At 47.0% G+C, this 18,277-nt stretch overlaps 1 protein-coding gene, 1 long non-coding RNA gene and 2 other non-coding genes across 4 annotated transcripts; 2 read left to right on the forward strand and 2 right to left on the reverse strand.

The window, feature by feature from the left end:
• Positions 1-271: 271 nt before the first annotated feature.
• Positions 272-6,858, reverse strand: C1H11orf98 (chromosome 1 C11orf98 homolog). The gene is made up of 4 exons (XM_054982661.1): positions 6,749-6,858; positions 5,406-5,530; positions 3,508-3,605; positions 272-1,097 (listed from the first exon to the last, which is right to left on the reverse strand). The coding sequence occupies exons 1-4, from the start codon at positions 6,785-6,787 to the stop codon at positions 973-975; spliced, it is 387 nt and encodes a 128-aa protein (XP_054838636.1). The 5' UTR covers positions 6,788-6,858; the 3' UTR covers positions 272-972.
• A 172-nt stretch (positions 6,859-7,030) lies between these two features.
• Positions 7,031-9,526, forward strand: LOC129334267 (uncharacterized). The gene is made up of 2 exons (XR_008597501.1): positions 7,031-7,079; positions 8,388-9,526. It is a non-coding gene; the product is annotated as an uncharacterized LOC129334267 (long non-coding RNA).
• LOC129345976 (small nucleolar RNA SNORA57) lies at positions 8,083-8,221 on the forward strand. Its single transcript, XR_008598668.1, has one exon. It is a non-coding gene; the product is annotated as a small nucleolar RNA SNORA57 (small nucleolar RNA).
• A 6,723-nt stretch (positions 9,527-16,249) lies between the features above and the next one.
• On the reverse strand, positions 16,250-16,440 carry LOC129345785 (U2 spliceosomal RNA). Its single transcript, XR_008598614.1, has one exon. It is a non-coding gene; the product is annotated as a U2 spliceosomal RNA (small nuclear RNA).
• Between the last annotated feature and the right edge of the window lie 1,837 nt (positions 16,441-18,277).

The following is an 18,277-nucleotide window of genomic DNA, read 5'->3' on the forward strand; positions in this document are numbered from 1 at the left end:
ATCCCAGTACATCTCTATTAAAGGAGCATGACAATTTTTTTCCCCTCCAGGCAGCTGGCAACCCTCACTATAACATGAACCTGGGTTTCCAAGGTCCCAACCCAACTTCAAAGAATCACTCTGCTGTCCCTTCTCTTAACAACACCCCTTGCAGGAATTTCTGGTTTCAGACCCCCTTTTCTTTTGAACTCCAAACCAGCCCCACCTTCTCCACTCCCTCCCAACACCCCAAGCCTCCTTTTTCTTTGCTACTATCAAAGATGAACAGAAGTCAACAGCCAAAGGGATTCCGCCCATTTTATTGGGATAGCATCCAGGGTCTTGAGGATGTACAGGCGGAGGTATGAAAACAGGAAAGCTTGGTGTTTATTGGGTGAAGAGACAAGATGGGTCCCACTGCCAGTTGAGTCAGGTTTTGAAGCGCCCCCAGTCTGTCCGCAGCCTGATCTTAGGCACCAACGTTCCTGGGGTTGCACGCTCTGTATACCAGACTTTCTTGAGCACAGGGCAAGGCTGGTTATTCTTCCAAAGTGATTCAGTTTCATGCACTCTCTCTGTACCAAGGACTACGCTGGTCCCTAAGATTCCAATATGTGCTGCTTCAAAATGCAAGGAACCCACAGGCGTTTCCCCAAGACAACACGAAGGAGGGAGCAGGACAAGAGCGCCACCTGAGGGGTCGCTTGGGGCGCCAAATCAACAGAGGTTACCATGGGGGTGTTGACGGCGGGCATGGCAGGCGTCCCTCGTCTCCTCTCAGATGATCTCAGGCAGACAGAGCAGCAAGCCTTTCCAATGGGAAAACTGGTCTCCATAAAGGGACAGGGTTACATTGAAGTTTCTGGTGCTGAACTGAGCCACAATCCATGTCCACCTGGTTGGCAGTTTCTGGGGCCCCACAGATTCCTGCCAACAGCAGCAGCCACGAGAAGGGATCCATGGAAACTAACAGCCAGACTTCGGAGGGAGATCTCAGCTCTCTGAGCCCGGCTCCATTTCTGCCATCTCCACATCTGGGTGGGCTGAGAGATTTTCCTGCCTCTCTTTCTTCCCCTTCTTGCTCTGGGTGGTTTTCCTTGAACCTGGAGAAGCATCGACTGCAATGAAGAGGGAGAAAAGGAATGAGAAACGGCCATGTCTTCCCTGTTTCTCGATGCTGAGCCACCCCTTCAAGCCCAGACCAGGCGTCCTCTCAATTTCACCACACTGCAGAAGCGCAATTCTGCTAAAATCCTTTAGGCTTCAAAGTTCCACAGAATTCTTTCTAAAGAAGAGTTCTGCGGAACTTGGAAACTTGCTCGCTACTTAATGCCATTTTGTTGCTCTTAATAAAGGCTAATTAATGCACCCCTGCTGCTTTTAAAAATTTGTTTTAAAAAAATTATTTCAATTAATAAACTGAGCCGTATAGGACATAAGCTACAATCTTCTCATACCTTTACGAACATCCACTACTATAATCATGAATAATCATCTAAATCATACATTTAAAACCTAAATACATCATCAACATCATATATTTTTTTAAAAAAATGAATAAACTACTATCATGTAAAACAGTGTAACAAATTAAATAATTTATCTATATAGAACTTGCTTATATACATTCTTAATTTTCACTGCTATTTAAGTATCTTTACATCTGTCTTCGTATCTAATAATCATTCTAAATTTTCAACTATATGATCAAAAAATACTTTCCATTTTTCTTGAAATTCTGAAACTGGCAGCCCTGCTGCTTTGGGAACTTTCCCTAGTCGACCCAGTGGCCATCTTCAAGTTTTGGTAGTCCATCACACCGCTTCCCTTCCCATCACAACAGGATGTGGAGTCTCTATCCGATCTTCCCACCCTCAGTTTAGCTCTCTTTGCACTGCTGCCTTAACAGCCCTGCCCAAGTTCTTACATGTAACACAAGGTAAATGCTAAACAAAGGTTACAAAATGCAGTCAGGTAAGGACTAGTTTATCACAGGAAATTATTTTCTTATCTTTGCCTACGGAAAGGCCCAAGTAAAATCCCTGGCGCCTACAATCCAAAAGATCCTGGGTCGCTTGGCCAGCAAACTCGTTTCTCTTCCTCAGGGCTTTTTTTCTGGGAAAAGAGGCAGTGGAACTCAGCGGGTTGCCAGCACAGGGGGCAACCCTTGGCGGGAGGTGGTGCCCCTGGTACCACATGTGCGCGCGCAAAGTGCACGCATGCTCCCGTGGCCAATAAACGTCACTTTGGGTAAGCTGGAACAAGGGGGAGAGTTTTTAAAAGTTTAAATCACCCTCAGCGAAAATGGTCACATGGCTGGTGGCCCCGCCCCCTGATCTCCAGAGTTTAAATTGCCCTCCACACCGCTCTAATCTCAACTCCCCTCTGTCTGGAGATCAGGGGGTGGGGCCACCAGCCTTGTGACCATTTTCAAGAGGTTCCGGAACTCCATTCCACCGCGTTCCCGCTGAAAAAAAGCCCTGCTCTTCCTGCGTCCCCAGAAAGCCAGTGCCAGTTAGGGTAGATATTAAGGGCAGGGCAGCCCAATGGGATAAGGATGAGTCAAGCATTCATGGTTAATCTGACTAATCCAAAGTATACAATTCAGAAGAATCATGGTTGAAGCTCCGCTTGTAGCCTGTATTGCACCAACTGGGCACAGATGAAGAACCAGAGGTTGAATCGCTCTCTCTGCCCACAAGTTTCCCAAATTATTATTGTTTATTTATATTCCACCTTTCTCACCAAGATCCAAGGTGAATTACATACTGCAAGCGAATACAATACGATCAATAGTTGTGACGTGAAAATGATGGAGTTAGCGGAGGTGGCTAAAATTACAGCTTTGATCAGAGATAAAACATTGTCTATTTTTATGGCTAACTGGAAACCCCTTATGAACTTTCTGCGTGAAACAAGGAAAAATGATTTTGATTTTTGAGAAGATAAATTTGGGAAAAAATAAATAGAAGAGAGGCAGTACTGGAAAAGGAAGTTTGGGAGAGATTAAAATTTAAAGTATGTTGTTTGTTAAAATATGATAGGTGTTGTAGAGAAAAATGGTAAATGAAACGTACTATTGTTTTCTGCTATTTCTAATTTCTGTCTTTTTCTTTTTTGTATGCTTTCATTATTTCTTCCTTTTATTTCTTTGCCCTTTTTATTGGGCTTTTAACTCGATTAATAAAATAAAAATTTCTACGTAAAAAAACAACAACAGTTGGGACATTCAATGTAGAAAATGAGCATGTCCAGAGGTCAGCTTAACCTCTCGCCCGATATGCCAACTTCCTATTCTGTGTGTGTGGGGGGGACATCACAGCTGAAAGTGCAGAGATCAAAGCAAGGCTTAGAGCTTGAAATATCTGCTGGATGCGCAGACTGGTCCCTCCTGTGTAAGTTTCACCATCCTTAATAGTCAATTTGGACCTCACAGCCCAAGCTTTCCCTCCCCAGAACCAGCAAAATTACTATAATGAAGGGATGGATGGGGGGTTCCCAGGCCCTTCTCCAGAGAGTAACGCTTACTTTGCATGGTAGCCGCCTCCTTAGAGGTATGGCGGATTTGCTTCAGCAGTTTCCTCCTCTTCTTCCCTGACAGGGTAATATTTGCTCGAGAGCTGGAGCTGAAAGAGAGGCAAGGAAGACGATCCACAAGGAAACCAGTAAGAGAAGGCAACGAAAACCCAGGCCTCACCCTGCTCCAAACACCGACAGGGCTAGGCACACAGTCAAAGCTGTGGCCGCCCTGCCTGGTCCCACAGCTCTGACTGGATTCCCTTCTTGAGGGAGGGGAGAGGAGCAGAGCCTCTCCTTGTTCTAACCCAGAACCCACCCCCTCCCCTTCCAGAAACAACCCAGCAAGGCTCAAAGGCCAATCCCCAGGTCTAGACACTCTCAGAATCATCATTTGTTTCAGTTCCTATCTCCCCCTCTCCTTCTTCCAGGGCATGGAGCTCAGAGAGGCATTGAAGCTTCACAACATCCCTATAAGGTAGGTCAGGCTGAAATATGGAGAACTCTCCTTGCCACCCATGCGAGAGAATGAGTTCACTGAACTCAAGAGCTTGATGGGCAGCTAAAGTCGGCAATAGAGGGAGGGTATTTTACCTCTCCCTACCTGGTCAGGAAGCAAGATGGGAGAACTGGAGAGACAAAGGTATTATGAGCTTCAGCTGGACACTTGTACTTATTTGATATTTCTCCCTTCCCGAGGGTTCTTCCTTTTGTTTCCAACAACCCTGTGAGCTAGGTTAGACCTAGCAAGCAAGAGACTGACTGGCCTAAGTCAGTCAATGAATTCAGGTCAAAATGGGAATTCAAACCATGATCTCTCTGGTCCTAGTCCAACATAAATAATAGTAACAACAACAACAACAACTGTGCTTATATACCACTCTTCTAAACAGATTAATGCCCCACTCAGATAGGTGATTGTTAGTGTTATTATTATTTCCAGAAAACAGCTGGGGAGCTGGGGCTGAGAGGAATGGCTTAGCCAGCTGCAGAGCTCATGGCAGTAGTGGGATTTGAAACAATAGAGTGCTGATTCACAGCTGAACCACTTAACCCCTGTGCTACAGCAGCAAACATAACAAGCATGCTGCACTTACTCTATATTCCTTCCCTCTAGATTTTTCCCTTCAACTGATCCTCAATAGGTTGCAACATTTCAGTAGGGCAATAAGCGTGCATAATCATCATTAGGTTCAGGGGGTGCTTTTTTAAGGATTGAGGCCGCAATCCCAACTCTGCCTCCTATTTACTGATTCCCCCACTCCCACTTCAAGCATGGGATCATAGAGATTTAAAGATTTCCAAAAATGGTCAAGTCATGGGGAAAGCTGTCCCCCCACCCCCACTCCCTGCATCCAAGAGAGAAAACTTGAAATGATGAGAAACACTGGATTTTGTTGACTTCATTTATATCTTTGCCTTTCACCCCAATGGAGATCCAAAGCTGCTTACACTGCCTCCTCCCCTCCAGAGAGGCTAAGGTAAGTGTGCGACTGACCCAAGGTTGCCCAGGGAACCCTAGTCTGACACTAACCACTACATTACACTGTGACACTGACCTCAACAGAACCCACATCATATAATTTCCACAAATAAATGCTACGTCCTTCAAGTTTCTTTCTCAATTTCTGGAAAATGCTGAGCTGTTGTTTTTCTCTCCAAGAACTAAAGGTTTGCACGGCCAGAAACAAGCCTCTCTGCTCCTAACTCAGCTGAGACTATTGCTCAGTTTGGTGGATATATTTCCAGGAAACTCAAATCAGTTTCTTTCACGTGTCAGAAGACTGGAGACCCAGGGGTGGGGTGGCCCCTGCTTATTTTTATCTGTTGCAACGTGATCATCACTCATCTCCAAGCTTCCTGGCAGTGAACTTCCACAGAATCGGGAAACTGGGCTAGGCACAACTCACGAGCGTTTCTTCAAGTGGTGGACAGTGATGAGCCCCGCGTCCACCACGGCGCCCACAATCCGATGTTTCCTTCTCTTCTGCTTGCTCAAAACACGGCGTCTTTTGAAAAGCTTCTTCTGCAGCTCCTATGACAGACCACATCAATATCACACACAGTGTCTTTCAAGCAGTACCACAAAGCCGGACTGGTGGGCTGGGTTCTAAAACAATCGCTGCTTCTTGCAAAGAGGGGGCCTAAATCAGGATTTAGGGGTCTTCACAGAGTGACTTTGAGAGTGCAAAAATGCAAAGCAGCACACATGCATACCTGCTTCAAATTTTGCATCCAATATGAATTTCCACTAGGGATACATGAAAGTATTTAACGATCATGGCTAATAAATATTGATTAAACAAGTTCAGATTCCCGCTCTAAAGCCATTTAAGGTGATCTTCTCCACGTCCTTTGACAATGAGTACAAGAAGTCACACTGTGCTGGGTGTGTGTGTCTGTCTGTCTGCAGTTTACTGCCCATAAATTCTCATCATTCTCTTTTGTGGGAAAAAAAAGCTTAAATAGACTGTATGACTGCCAACTCTTCAAGCAATGAAGAGCTTTGGAGCTCTTCAGGCTCCACAGCCTACACACTTGGTCCAGTAGTCCTAAAGAAGCAGCCCCCATAATACCTAGGGTTGCCAACCCAATTATGGGCTATCTCCCATAATTACAATAAATCTCCAGCCAATAGAGATCATTTCCACTATTTTTTTATTTGTTTACGTCATTTATAGTCTGCCTTTCTCACTGAGAATCCAGGCGGATTACACAGTGTGAAATTAGTTCAATCAGTTTCAAGAATGTCTCCATAAACAATGTCATAGGGTAAATGAACACAATTTTTTACAAAAATTTACATTAGAATCCAATACAGAGTTGAAGAAATGCTGACACAGAACATTAAGTAATTCTAGGGCTGACATATTCTAAATGGCTGCTTTAGAGGAGGAATTTTATGGATGCTAACTCCGGATCCGGAAAATCCTGGCGCGTTGGGGGTGGGGCCTAGGGAGGGACCTCAGCCAGGTATAATGCCGAGGCGTCCACCCTCCAAAGCCGCCCTTTCCTCCAGGGAAACGGATCTGGGTCGACCGGAGATCTGTTGTGATCCCGGGAGATCTCCAGGCCCCCCCTTGGCAATCCTACCTACCTCACAGGGCTTACCTAAGAACTGCCAGAAAACAGCAGGAAAAGCCCCGCGGCCATTTTAAAACCCCTGCACAAATGTTAAAACTTATCATTAGAAAATGGGAGCGGGATACAGAAAATGCGAAAAAGGAACACGAGGAAGCCCCTTCCTGATTACCGTCCGCGGCCGGTTGACCTTCCCTCCAGGAGCCCCCATGCTGCACCCACGTGGAGGCAGCTCCCACTTCCGGACTCTGCTCCAGAACGTCCAGGCGGCACCTGCGCCCTATGACCTTCTGCCAATGAACGGTCGCTCTTGCGGTGACGACACCACTGCCTTCCTCCAATTGGCAGAAAGGCTCTGGATCACTCGGCGCGGAGTTGAGCCGCTCCCCATTCTCCCTTCCTGAGATTGCCACGCGGTGGCGCCCAAGAGGCGCCGCCTGGGCTATAAATGAGGCGGAGCGGCCGCTGTGCAGTCCTTTTCCGTTCGTGCTTCTGCTCTACGGGTGAGCGCTGGGGAAGGGCTGGCCGTGCGGGGCCTTGATGGCCTGGAGGGAGGGCGCGGAGGGGCTTTGGCGGGGCTCTGCCTCTAGCGGGACGCCGACCTGAGCCGGCGTCCTTGGCTGGGGCTGCAGACGCGTGCGAGCATCGCGGCCTTAGGAAGGGCCTTTTCTCTTCCCGGTGACTTTTGAAGGACCGCCGGGGTGCCCGTATAGGCGCTGCCTTGCCCTGCTCCACGCGGAGGCATTTTCAATCCCCGTCCTGTGACTCCTTAACCACGTCTGAATCATGCTGATTCGAGTTGTTCGGGGGACGCTTAACTCTGCAAAGGCTTGCGATACGGGTGAGAAGTGGCTGGAAGGGAAGTCCGCTGGGCAGCAGAGGGGGTTGTGCAGCAGGCCTTGCTGGGAATCAGCGTGCTTCCTTTGGCAAAATAATCTCCTAAAAGGCAAGGAGTGTTTTGTGGAGTAAGGGTCGCAAGACGTAGATTTGGGGGTGGGTCTTCTGCTCAGAAAAAACGGACTTCTGTGTTAACATGCTGGTCAGGGATGCCGGATCTGGGTTGGGAAATTCCTGGCGATTTGGGGGCAGAGCCTGAGGAGATTTTTAGGAGGGAAGGTCGTTCAGCGGGGTATAATGCCAGAGAGTCTGGCTTCCAAAGGAGCCATTTTTTAAATTAAATTTTTAAATTTTATTTCAACAAAGAAATACATATTAACAAAAGATCTATCATACAACCATAACATTCAAAGTGATTAACTTGTACATTATCCTGCATTAGAGAACTATTAACCTGAGAATTATGGCGTCTGTTCCCTGAGCTGCTGCTGCTTTGGTGCTGGACTGGATAGGCCTTTGGCCACACTCCGTTAGATCCTGTGTGCAGCCCCGAGATCTTTTAGCCTGGCCTGCAGCCCCGTTTCTGTCCAGTGTGATGTCTGAGAGCAGCTATGGGGTTTTTGAACTCCCAGCCTTGCAAAGATGACTTCCCAATCCCTGTGAGAAGGGCCTCCTTTTCTTGGCAGGCCCGGGTGGCTCCGTGCCCGGTTCTGTTATGTGCGGAGGTAAAGAAAGCCCCTCAGTGTTCTGTCTTCGGTGCCAGCGGCGTTTCCATCTGCTGGTTCTATCCTCAAGCACTGGCACAAAAGGGCTGCGTGGCCCCTGCGTAGGGAGAGGGTGTAGGAGCTGGAGTTGCAACGAGGCTCTGCTTGCAAGCAGGGGAACGGCTTGAGCTGCACAAAAGAATGAAGCTGATGGGTTTGGGGGAGAGTGCCTGAGATACCCTGCATCTCACAAGTCTCTTTTCCTCACAGGTTCTTGGTCAGGCCCAGGATTCTGGAAACAGGCTCTCGAGTCACAAGGAATGTCGCACCATCAGAAATCTAAAGAAGCGATTTTCTAGCAAAGCTGCCGGACTTTCACTTAGAATTTATTTTGTTGAATATTCACTGTGCTGTGGCTATAGGACCTAAAAATGTGTGCCAAATTCTGACACCATGTCATGTCTGCAGAGAGGGAAAGGATCAATAGCAGATAGGGTTGCTGTTCCCCTGGTCGAGGCAGGGAATCCCCTGCTCACAGCTTCCATCCCCTGGCCAGGGGCAGAAGAGACATAGGAATGGACCTCCCAGGGTGCACTCTTGGTGTGGTGTGATGATGTCACTTCCTGGAGTTGCATCATTGCAGACCCTAGGCATGCTCCCAGGCTTTGCATTAGGCCAATTCAACTCATTTAGGGGCCCAAATCGGCCAGCAGGAAGCCTGGGAGGAAGGAGCCTGTACAAGGATGTCACTCCCCCGGGAGTGTGAAACTGGAGGTGAGTGCTGGGTCTCTCCCGCCCCCTGCCAGGTTAAAAGAACCTAGCAAACCTAATAGCAGAGGCGGCAGTGATTGCAAGCACTACACTTACTGGAGAACACACAGCCAAGTAACTGAAGAAGCCAAACCTAGGCCTCCTCTTCCTGATCAAAAATAGTATTCCATAATGCCAAAGATAGAATTTTCAAATCCTATTTGGCACAGTTGCGCAAAATGTAATTAATAAAGTGAACTGTGATATGTTCATTCTTCTACTCTGCTAGCTTTTGAAAAAGTGAATGGTTAGTACCATAATTCACTGAAGCATCTATGCTGAAACCTAAGTCATGATAGTCCTTTTTTGTTTCAACACACGACATAATTGATCTTTTTAGGGAGAGTGAATTTTCAAACGTATTTTTATATAGTCCTTGAGTGGTGAAATAATATGTAGCTCTAGGCAAGATATAGTGGTTTCCTTTGTTAGATGTTGTTAAGGGATTTTAAGGAAAAGAGTCTTGCCTATATACTTGTAATTTCTATAAAGGCATGAATTTCTAAGTTGGTCCTGCCTGGCGTAATTCTCAAAACAATTATTATACTGTACTGTGTTGTTCTATCGCATTTTGTAAATAAAGGACATTGACAAATGAAGGGGTGTTTGAGTCTCTTCTCTCAGCTTTGAATGTACCCCTCAGGTTGATAACAAGAGGAGCCAAACAATTGTTGGTTCTCAGTCTTTTGTTTATATGACCTGTTACTTTTCATGATTGGCCTGTCGCTCTTCTAAATGGATTATAAACCTTCAAAATTTCATTGCTGTCCATTGTTTGTCTTTGTAAATTACTCTACTGTTGTAAACAATATTGTTTTCTTTACCATGTCTATAGGAATGTATAGACGTGAGCACTTTGTTGTGCGTGCAACCTTGTTCAGAGAGTGTCAGTTTTATTTTGTGTGTCTCAAACTTCCTTTAATTGCCAGTCGTTTGCCTTAAATTATTTGAGAGCCATAGTGTTAGCAAGGGACTCCAAAATTGGGACTTGAGGAGATTTCCCCTTGCAGGTGTATCTATGGCAATTGAAAGCAGCTCTATTGAGAAAGGACAGAAAACATTGTTAACAACCGTAGATGCGTCTTTGTGCATCCAGTTGCCATTTTCTTGGCAATTTCAGAATCATGAAGTGCCCGTTTCACAACTTAGGTCTTATCAAAACCTATGACGGAATTTGAGCGGATTCTTGAATCCGACTCTCTCTCCCGCAAAGGACTCTTGTCCAAAATCTACACCATGCTGATAAACTCCCATACTAAACAGAATATGACACTAAAAGACAAATGGCAACAAGATTGCGAGGTCGATATCTCACGGTCTGACTGGGAGCGGGTTTGGTCCTCCAAATTGTTAAACACCCCGGTCATCAATTCCAAACTGCAAAATTACAAAATCCTCCACAGGTGGTATCTTACCCCACATCAGTTGGCTAGAATAGACCCCAAAAGGTCCCCTCTTTGCTGGAAAGGGTGCGGTGAGCAGGGGACGTTTATTCATGTATGGTGGAGATGCCAATCCATACAAGGATTTTGGCACTTGGTTCTCAACGAGATCAAAATCATAACTTCCCAAGTTATCCCTCCTAGCCCTGAGTTAATCTTTCTGGATATCTGGACTGATTCCACTATACCTCACCAAAGGAGGGACCTAATTCGCACACTCCTGATCGCTGCCAAGAATGCGATTGCAACCAAATGGAAGTCACCAGTCCCCCCAAATCTGCACATGTGGTATAGGATGGTGTGGGACCACCTTATAATGGAAAAAATATCTGACAGATTGCGACTTTCTACAAACCCATTGAAACCCTCTGACTTTGCTGCCAAGTGGTTCCCCTTCTTGGACCACCTCACCAAAAATGAGTTCTTATCATCTCAGCTGCCCTTTCAAGCGATCATAAACCAAGAAGTGTGAATGGTCAAGGAGCCATTGTGGTACTGGAATAGTTATGCTATCTTGCCCGTGAAATATAGTTCAACAAATGTCTTTTATTGTATGTTTGCAGACTAGTTAAAGTATGCCACCTAAGGTATATGTACTGGAAACTTCTTCTTATGTTCCAGTTGTAATATGGAAATCGTTTTGTGTATTGTTTTATGATATATATTCTTACAGTTGATGTTGTTATGCCTTACTGTTAATAAAGTTTAAAATTTAAAAAAAAAAAAGAATAGATGACTTGCTCCTCTCCCTGCCGAGGTGTGGCCGAATAAGGGAGGCAATGGCCCTAACAAGTTCTGGCAGGCTCTGAATGCACCAGGAAGTGACCCTGTAGGGTAAGGCACTACAACTCCCAAGATGCACTTCTCTTAAAACTATAGGCATGCATTCTAGTCCAGTACATATTGATTAACTGAGTAATATCTTCAGCTTGCTGCTGGAACAGTACAACCTCCAAGAGAGCATCCCTCCTGCAAAAGCTGAATTAGCCAATTTCTCACTCCCTCTAGGAGCTACTCTTCGCTTCCCCACTCTTCAAAGGCATATTCAGCTATACCATTATACTTTTCTAACTGGATCCCCTTATCACTTTCCTAGATTAGATCTGGCTTTTGTTAACCCTACTTTGCTGCTTTGTAAACAGTTGGGGATGGGCCTTCCCCACTCGGAAAGCTGTTTGTAGCTTTCAGAATGAATACATTTGCCTAAGGGATGTACACTTCATGCACCTGATGAAGGGAGCCCTGATTCTCAAAAGTTTATGCTGGAATCAATTTTGTCCCTTTTAAAGATGGCCTGGACTCCTGCTCTTCTTTACCGCTACAGGATTAGGTGGGTCTTAAGACACCCTGGGTCCAGGGCCAGAGGTTACAAAGGAGGAGAGAGCCATTCCCAGCACTAGGAACTGAGAGCCCGTTTGGTGTAGTGGTTAAGAGCGTGGGACTCTAATCTGGAGAACCGGGTTTGATTCCCCACTCTTTCACTTGAAGCCAGCTGGGAGACCTTGGGCTAGTCACAGCTCTCTGGAGCTCTCTCAGCCCCACCCACCTCACAGGGTGTTTTGTTGTGTGTGTAAAACGGTCTGAGTGGGCATTAAGTTGTCCTGAAGGGCGGTATATAAATCGAATGTTGTTGTTATTGTTATTAACAGCATAACAGTCACTGGGTTTATGGGAGCTTTGCAGAGAAATATTGCAACATGCAGTCCAAATCCGGTTGGGGTGAGTCTGTTGAGAGTCTCTAAGGAAATAGTCCAACTGGTTGGGCTCAGGGTGGAGCCCTGGCCTTCTGTTTGGGTGGCCGGCGGTGGGTGGCCAGACTTCCTCACTACTTGCAGCCGTCGGGCACTGGTCCTGGCATCGGGGAGCTCTTCTCCGATCTCAGGGGGTCCTCCTCGGGTGGTCCTGGTGAGGTCGTTGGCTCTTCCGGCCAGATTCTAGCTGGGTTCAGGGAGGCCAAGAGGGATGATGACATGGCATCAAAGTAGGAGAGCGGGCCGGAGCCCGGTCTCGCCTTTCGTCTCTCTCGGCTTGTCCGCTACTGAAAGCCACCCTTGGCCCCCCTCCTCGAGAGGAAGGGGATCAGGTGGCTGGGTCCCTTCCTCAAGGGCAGGAGGGGGCACAGCTTGGGCTCAACCCTTGCGGCCGTAGCAGGGTGAGCCCGTGTTTTTGGCGGCTCCCCTCCACTGGAGTTGGAGGACGAGCTGGGAAGGAGGCCTCTCCCCTCTGGGGCTTAGGGGAACAGGCCAACAGGGGCTCCCTGCTGCTGGGGTCAGAGGGCAAGACTGGTTACGCAGCATGTGTAGGCCCCTCTCCTCTGGGATTAGGAGAGCGGTCTGGTTGTGGCTCCCCCCCACCCACAGGCGCTGGAGGGGCAAGCTGGTTCCTCACACTGGCGGTGTCCCGAGATGTGCTCCATGTAGACATCTCGGGACCAACACATGGTGTCAGACACCATAAGCCTGCACATCAGTTTGGCGTATCAGCTTCCAACGCCACAGGCTCCCAGTACGGGCTCATTCTTTGGGTCCCAGCTGCCTAGGGCCCCAACCAGGAGGGCGTGGACAGACGACTCATAGCCTTTCTGTTGCAGGGCGTCTGCCAGGGGAGCATATTTCTGGTGCTTGCGCTCCCTCGCTTCATCCGTGGCCGCATTCTGGTTCTCAAAGAGGATGGTGATGTTGACCATAGTGATCTTTCTCTTCGCCTCATCGCGGGTGATGATGTCTGGCCTCAGCTGGCTCCCTATTTCTGGCACCGCTCGGTTCAGGGAGACGGTGCCCTTGGAGGGAGGGATGGCCTTGGCCAGTCTCTCCACCACGGCGTCATGGCAAAGTTCCCAGGCGGTAGAGCGAGGGTGGCAGCCACAGAGCACGTGGGGCAGCGTCTCGTTGGGGTGCCCACAGCGCCAGCAGCGCTTGTCACTGTTCCCGAACTTTACAGCTCTGTTGAGGGGAAGAGAGTTGTCTGGCGCGGTGGATGAAGCGCCAGCCGGCAAAGTGGGTGGTCTCCCTGGGCCATGAAGTGGTTGCTGGCGTCCCACTGGGAGGTGACCTCAAACACCTTACCCTGGTCTGGCTTCTTTTGGAGGTCGCTCTCGTATTTCTCATGGATTGTGTCCTTCAAGAAGTGCTCCAAGGATTGTCCAGCAGGGATCAGGGTCAGTTCTGGTGGGTTTACGAGCCGATTCGTTTGTTCAGCCCTCCAGGGACCCGCTGAGGTAGGTGGCCATGTCCTCCCTGGAGGGGTCCCTCCTGAGGCGTTTTCGGGCCATTAGCGAGGCATCGGCAACCAGAGAAAAGAAATATTTTCAATCTATTGTCGAAGGCTTTCACGGCCGGAGAACGATGGTTGTTGGGGGTTTTCCGGGCTGTATTGCCGTGGTCTTGGCATTGTAGTTCCTGACGTTTCGCCAGCAGCTGTGGCTGGCATCTTCAGAGGTGTAGCACCAAAAGACAGAGATCTCTCAGTGTCACAGTGTGGAAAAGATGTAGGTCATTTGTATCTACTCAGGAGGGGTGGGGTTGAGCTGAGTCATTCTGTAAGAGTTTCCCAGGGTGTGGAATGCTAATGGCGGGAGGCTTCACTGAGTCATTCTGTAAGAGTTTCCCAGGGTGTGGAATGCTAATGGCGGGAGGCTTCACTGTATCCTGAGGAGGTTCTTTTGCATATGGATTGGTGCTTGATGTGCTAATCTTCTCTGCAGGGCTATTGTCGGGTGTGGAGTGTTTTGTTGGCCTGGTGTTTTTCAGAACTGGAGCCCATGCTCTGTTCATTCTTAAGGTTTCTTCTTTCCTGTTGAAGTTTTGCTTATGCTTGTGAATTTCAATGGCTTCCCTGTGCAGTCTGACAAAGTAGTTGGAAGTGTTGTCCAGTATTTTGGTGTCCTGGAATAAGATACTGTGCCCTGTTTGAGTTAGGCTATGTTCAGCCACTGCTGATTTTTCAGGCTGTCCAAGTCTGCAGTGTCTTTCATGTTCTTTTATTCTTGTCTGGATGCTACGCTTTGTGGTCCCGATGTAAACTTGTCCACAGCTGCAGGGTATACGGTATACTCCTGCAGAGGTGAGGGGGTCTCTGCTGTCTTTTGCTGATCGTAGCATCTGTTGTATTTTTCGGGTGGGTCTGAATACTGCTTGAAGGTTATGCTTTTTCATAAGCTTTCCCATCTGATCAGTAATTCCTTTGATATATGGCAAAAACACTTTTCCTGTAGGTGACTGTTTTTCCTTGGTTGTTTGATTCATCCTGGGTTTGATTGCTCTTCGGATTTCATTTCTGGAGTAGCCATTTGCCTGAAGTGCGTGGTTTAGATGATTAATTTCTCATTGAGAAAGCGCGGCTCACATATCCGTCTTGCACGATCCACTAATGTTTTCATTATGCCTCTTTTCTGTCGGGGGTGGTGATTGGAGTTTGGGGTGGCCATGGGGATGGGGTGGCCATGGGGAGCCCACTCAGCCCAGTTATAGCAAACTTCTACATGGAACATTTTGAAAAAACAGCTCTAGAATCAGCACCCCACAAACCCAGTGTATGGTTCCGGTTTGTGGATGATACATTCATCATTTGGAGCCATGGGGAGGAAGAATTGATGGAGTTTTTGAATCATCTCAACAACATCCACCTGAACATACAATTCACAATGGAGAAAGAAAGTGAGGGAAAACTCTCATTCCTGGATACCTTGGTCATCCGCAAAGCAAACTCTCAGTTAGGTCACAAGGTCTACAGGAAACCAACTCACACTCATCGGTACTTACACAAAAACTCCAATCACCACCCCCGACAGAAAAGAGGCATAATGAAAACATTAGTGGATCGTGCAAGACGGATATGTGAGCCGCGCTTTCTCAATGAGGAAATTAATCATCTAAACCACGCACTTCAGGCAAATGGCTACTCCAGAAATGAAATCCGAAGAGCAATCAAACCCAGGATGAATCAAACAACCAAGGAAAAACAGTCACCTACAGGAAAAGTGTTTTTGCCATATATCAAAGGAATTACTGATCAGATGGGAAAGCTTATGAAAAAGCATAACCTTCAAGCAGTATTCAGACCCACCCGAAAAATACAACAGATGCTACGATCAGCAAAAGACAGCAGAGACCCCCTCACCTCTGCAGGAGTATACCGTATACCCTGCAGCTGTGGACAAGTTTACATCGGGACCACAAAGCGTAGCATCCAGACAAGAATAAAAGAACATGAAAGACACTGCAGACTTGGACAGCCTGAAAAATCAGCAGTGGCTGAACATAGCCTAACTCAAACAGGGCACAGTATCTTATTCCAGGACACCAAAATACTGGACAACACTTCCAACTACTTTGTCAGACTGCACAGGGAAGCCATTGAAATTCACAAGCATAAGCAAAACTTCAACAGGAAAGAAGAAACCTTAAGAATGAACAGAGCATGGGCTCCAGTTCTGAAAAACACCAGACCAACAAAACACTCCACACCCGACAATAGCCCTGCAGAGAAGATTAGCACATCAAGCACCAATCCATATGCAAAAGAACCTCCTCAGGATACAGTGAAGCCTCCCGCCATTAGCATTCCACACCCTGGGAAACTCTTACAGAATGACTCAGTGAAGCCTCCCGCCATTAGCATTCCACACCCTGGGAAACTCTTACAGAATGACTCAGCTCAACCCCACCCCTCCTGAGTAGATACAAATGACCTACATCTTTTCCACACTGTGACACTGAGAGATCTCTGTCTTTTGGTGCTACACCTCTGAAGATGCCAGCCACAGCTGCTGGCGAAACGTCAGGAACTACAATGCCAAGACCACGGCAATACAGCCCGGAAAACCCCCAACAACCATCATTATTTTCAATCTATTTTTCAACCAGTGATATTCTCCCCAGGGGGAGGTGCACCGTTCCTGGAGGTACTGCAATACCAGGTCGATGCGTGGAGTGGACGGAGCAAGCCCCTATTCCATCTCCCAGTTCCAAAAATCCATTTAATATATAGTCCTCAGATAGAGGACGTATCAGATATTAAACTGATAAGAACAGATACTACACTTGATCTTAGCCAAAAGGCCGAGAAGCGATAAAGAAATGCTCCAGAAACTAACATTTCGTACCATCTGAATTTGCTTCAAGGGCTCTGAGAGCAACGCAACAGCCAGAGGTTCCCAACCCCTCAGCCAGGACACCTGGGGGCACAAGACCGCCCATGACATTCTGAAATTGCTACTCTTTCTACCTTTCAGATAATCAGCCTCCAGCCAGATAGTTTGATGACATAATTTGTAAATTTCCTTTGCTTTGTCAATTTCATGATTCTGACTACCAGGGCTGGGATAGTCATTGGCTGGTGATCTGCATACTCCCGCCTCCTTTCCCATGATGCCCCGTGGTTCCGTTGACCCTTTCGCTTCATGCCTGCTGTCCAGACGTTTCCCTTCCGGCATTCTTGTGCTCTGTTTTCCAGCTCCTAAAACAATTTCTGAAAGGACAGGAACATTCCGGACTATCAGGAAAGGATTAAGGAGAAACTGCAAAAGGAAAAGAGCATCACGAGTTCCCATATTCATACCTTTCCTAAAGAAAGAGATCTGTTCTGTGATCGAACACACATCAAGCTGCCTCCTCTTCCTTTCATTTCCTCCTTGCTTTCTCTTGCACTGGCCGTCCGTCGCTTTCCACAATCAAAATCTGATGCTTCTCAACTGATCTAGAGCAGTCACAGATTTCCCAACAAGGAATCAAGTAGACCTTTTTTAAAAAGCAGATCAATGAGGTAAAGTAAAATTGCCAGCAATGTTCCCTAGGAAATGATAGCCCGTAATCAGCCCCTGCAAGGGTACCTTGACCCAGACCCAGCTGAAAGCACCCCCGTCCAACTTCCAACTGCCACCAGAGGAACCGGAGGCTGCCAGGGCTGGGCTGGGCTACTAAACAGCCCAGGAGGAAGTGGGACCGAATGTCCCCTCAGCGCTGAATAAAACAACCACCCAGTGACCTAAGAACTTTTATTTCGATATGCACTTTCGTAAATCACCATGTCAGAATAAATGTTGTTTGTCTTTAAGGTGCCACCGGACTTTTATTTTGCTACAACTGACTTACATGGCTACGTAGTGTTGCCAATCGCCAGGCACAGGAAACAACAAAGGGCGGCCCCGGTACCAAATTAGAGAAACAACAAACCGAGACTCCACAGTATTATAAGCCAAAATGTAATCTAATTTTCTGTATTATAAAGTGCAAAGGTGCTATAAATATAGACATAATTACAGAACAAGTTGTACAAAATCATCTAGAAGTGCAACAATACAGAGTCCAAACATTTACAAATGTATCACAATACTTTTGCTGTCCGGAATAATAAAAAAAAAATTTCTTTAAAGTGCCAGTTGCCAATATTTTGCATAGAGCTGGTAGGTAGGGAGTTGTGCACAGTGCTATTTATTCACAGTCCATGAAATTGGATGTAGTTAAACGGACGCCGACGGGGGTTTGCAGGCAAATATCATTAACTGTGCACAACTCCCTACCTACCGGCTCTATGCAAAATATTGGCAACTGGCACTTTAAAGAAAATTTTTTTTGATTATTCCGGACAGCAAAAGTATTGTGATACATTTGTAAATGTTTGGACTCTGTATTGTTGCACTTCTAGATGATTTTGTACAACTTGTTCTGTATTTATGTCTATATTTATAGCACCTTTGCACTTTATAATACAGAAAATTAGATTACATTTTGGCTTATAATACTGTGGAGTCCCGGTTTGTTGTTTCTCTAATCGCCAGGCACAGCCTGGAGATCTCCTGGAATTAGAAATGGTCTCCAGGCTACGGAGGTCAGTTCCCCTGGAGAAAATGGCTGCTTTGCAGGGTGGATTATATCCAACTGATGTCTCTCTCCTCCCCAAACCCTGCCC

The sequence above is a fragment of the Eublepharis macularius genome, chromosome 1, assembly GCF_028583425.1.
Source record: "Eublepharis macularius isolate TG4126 chromosome 1, MPM_Emac_v1.0, whole genome shotgun sequence".
NCBI lineage: Eukaryota > Metazoa > Chordata > Lepidosauria > Squamata > Eublepharidae > Eublepharis > Eublepharis macularius.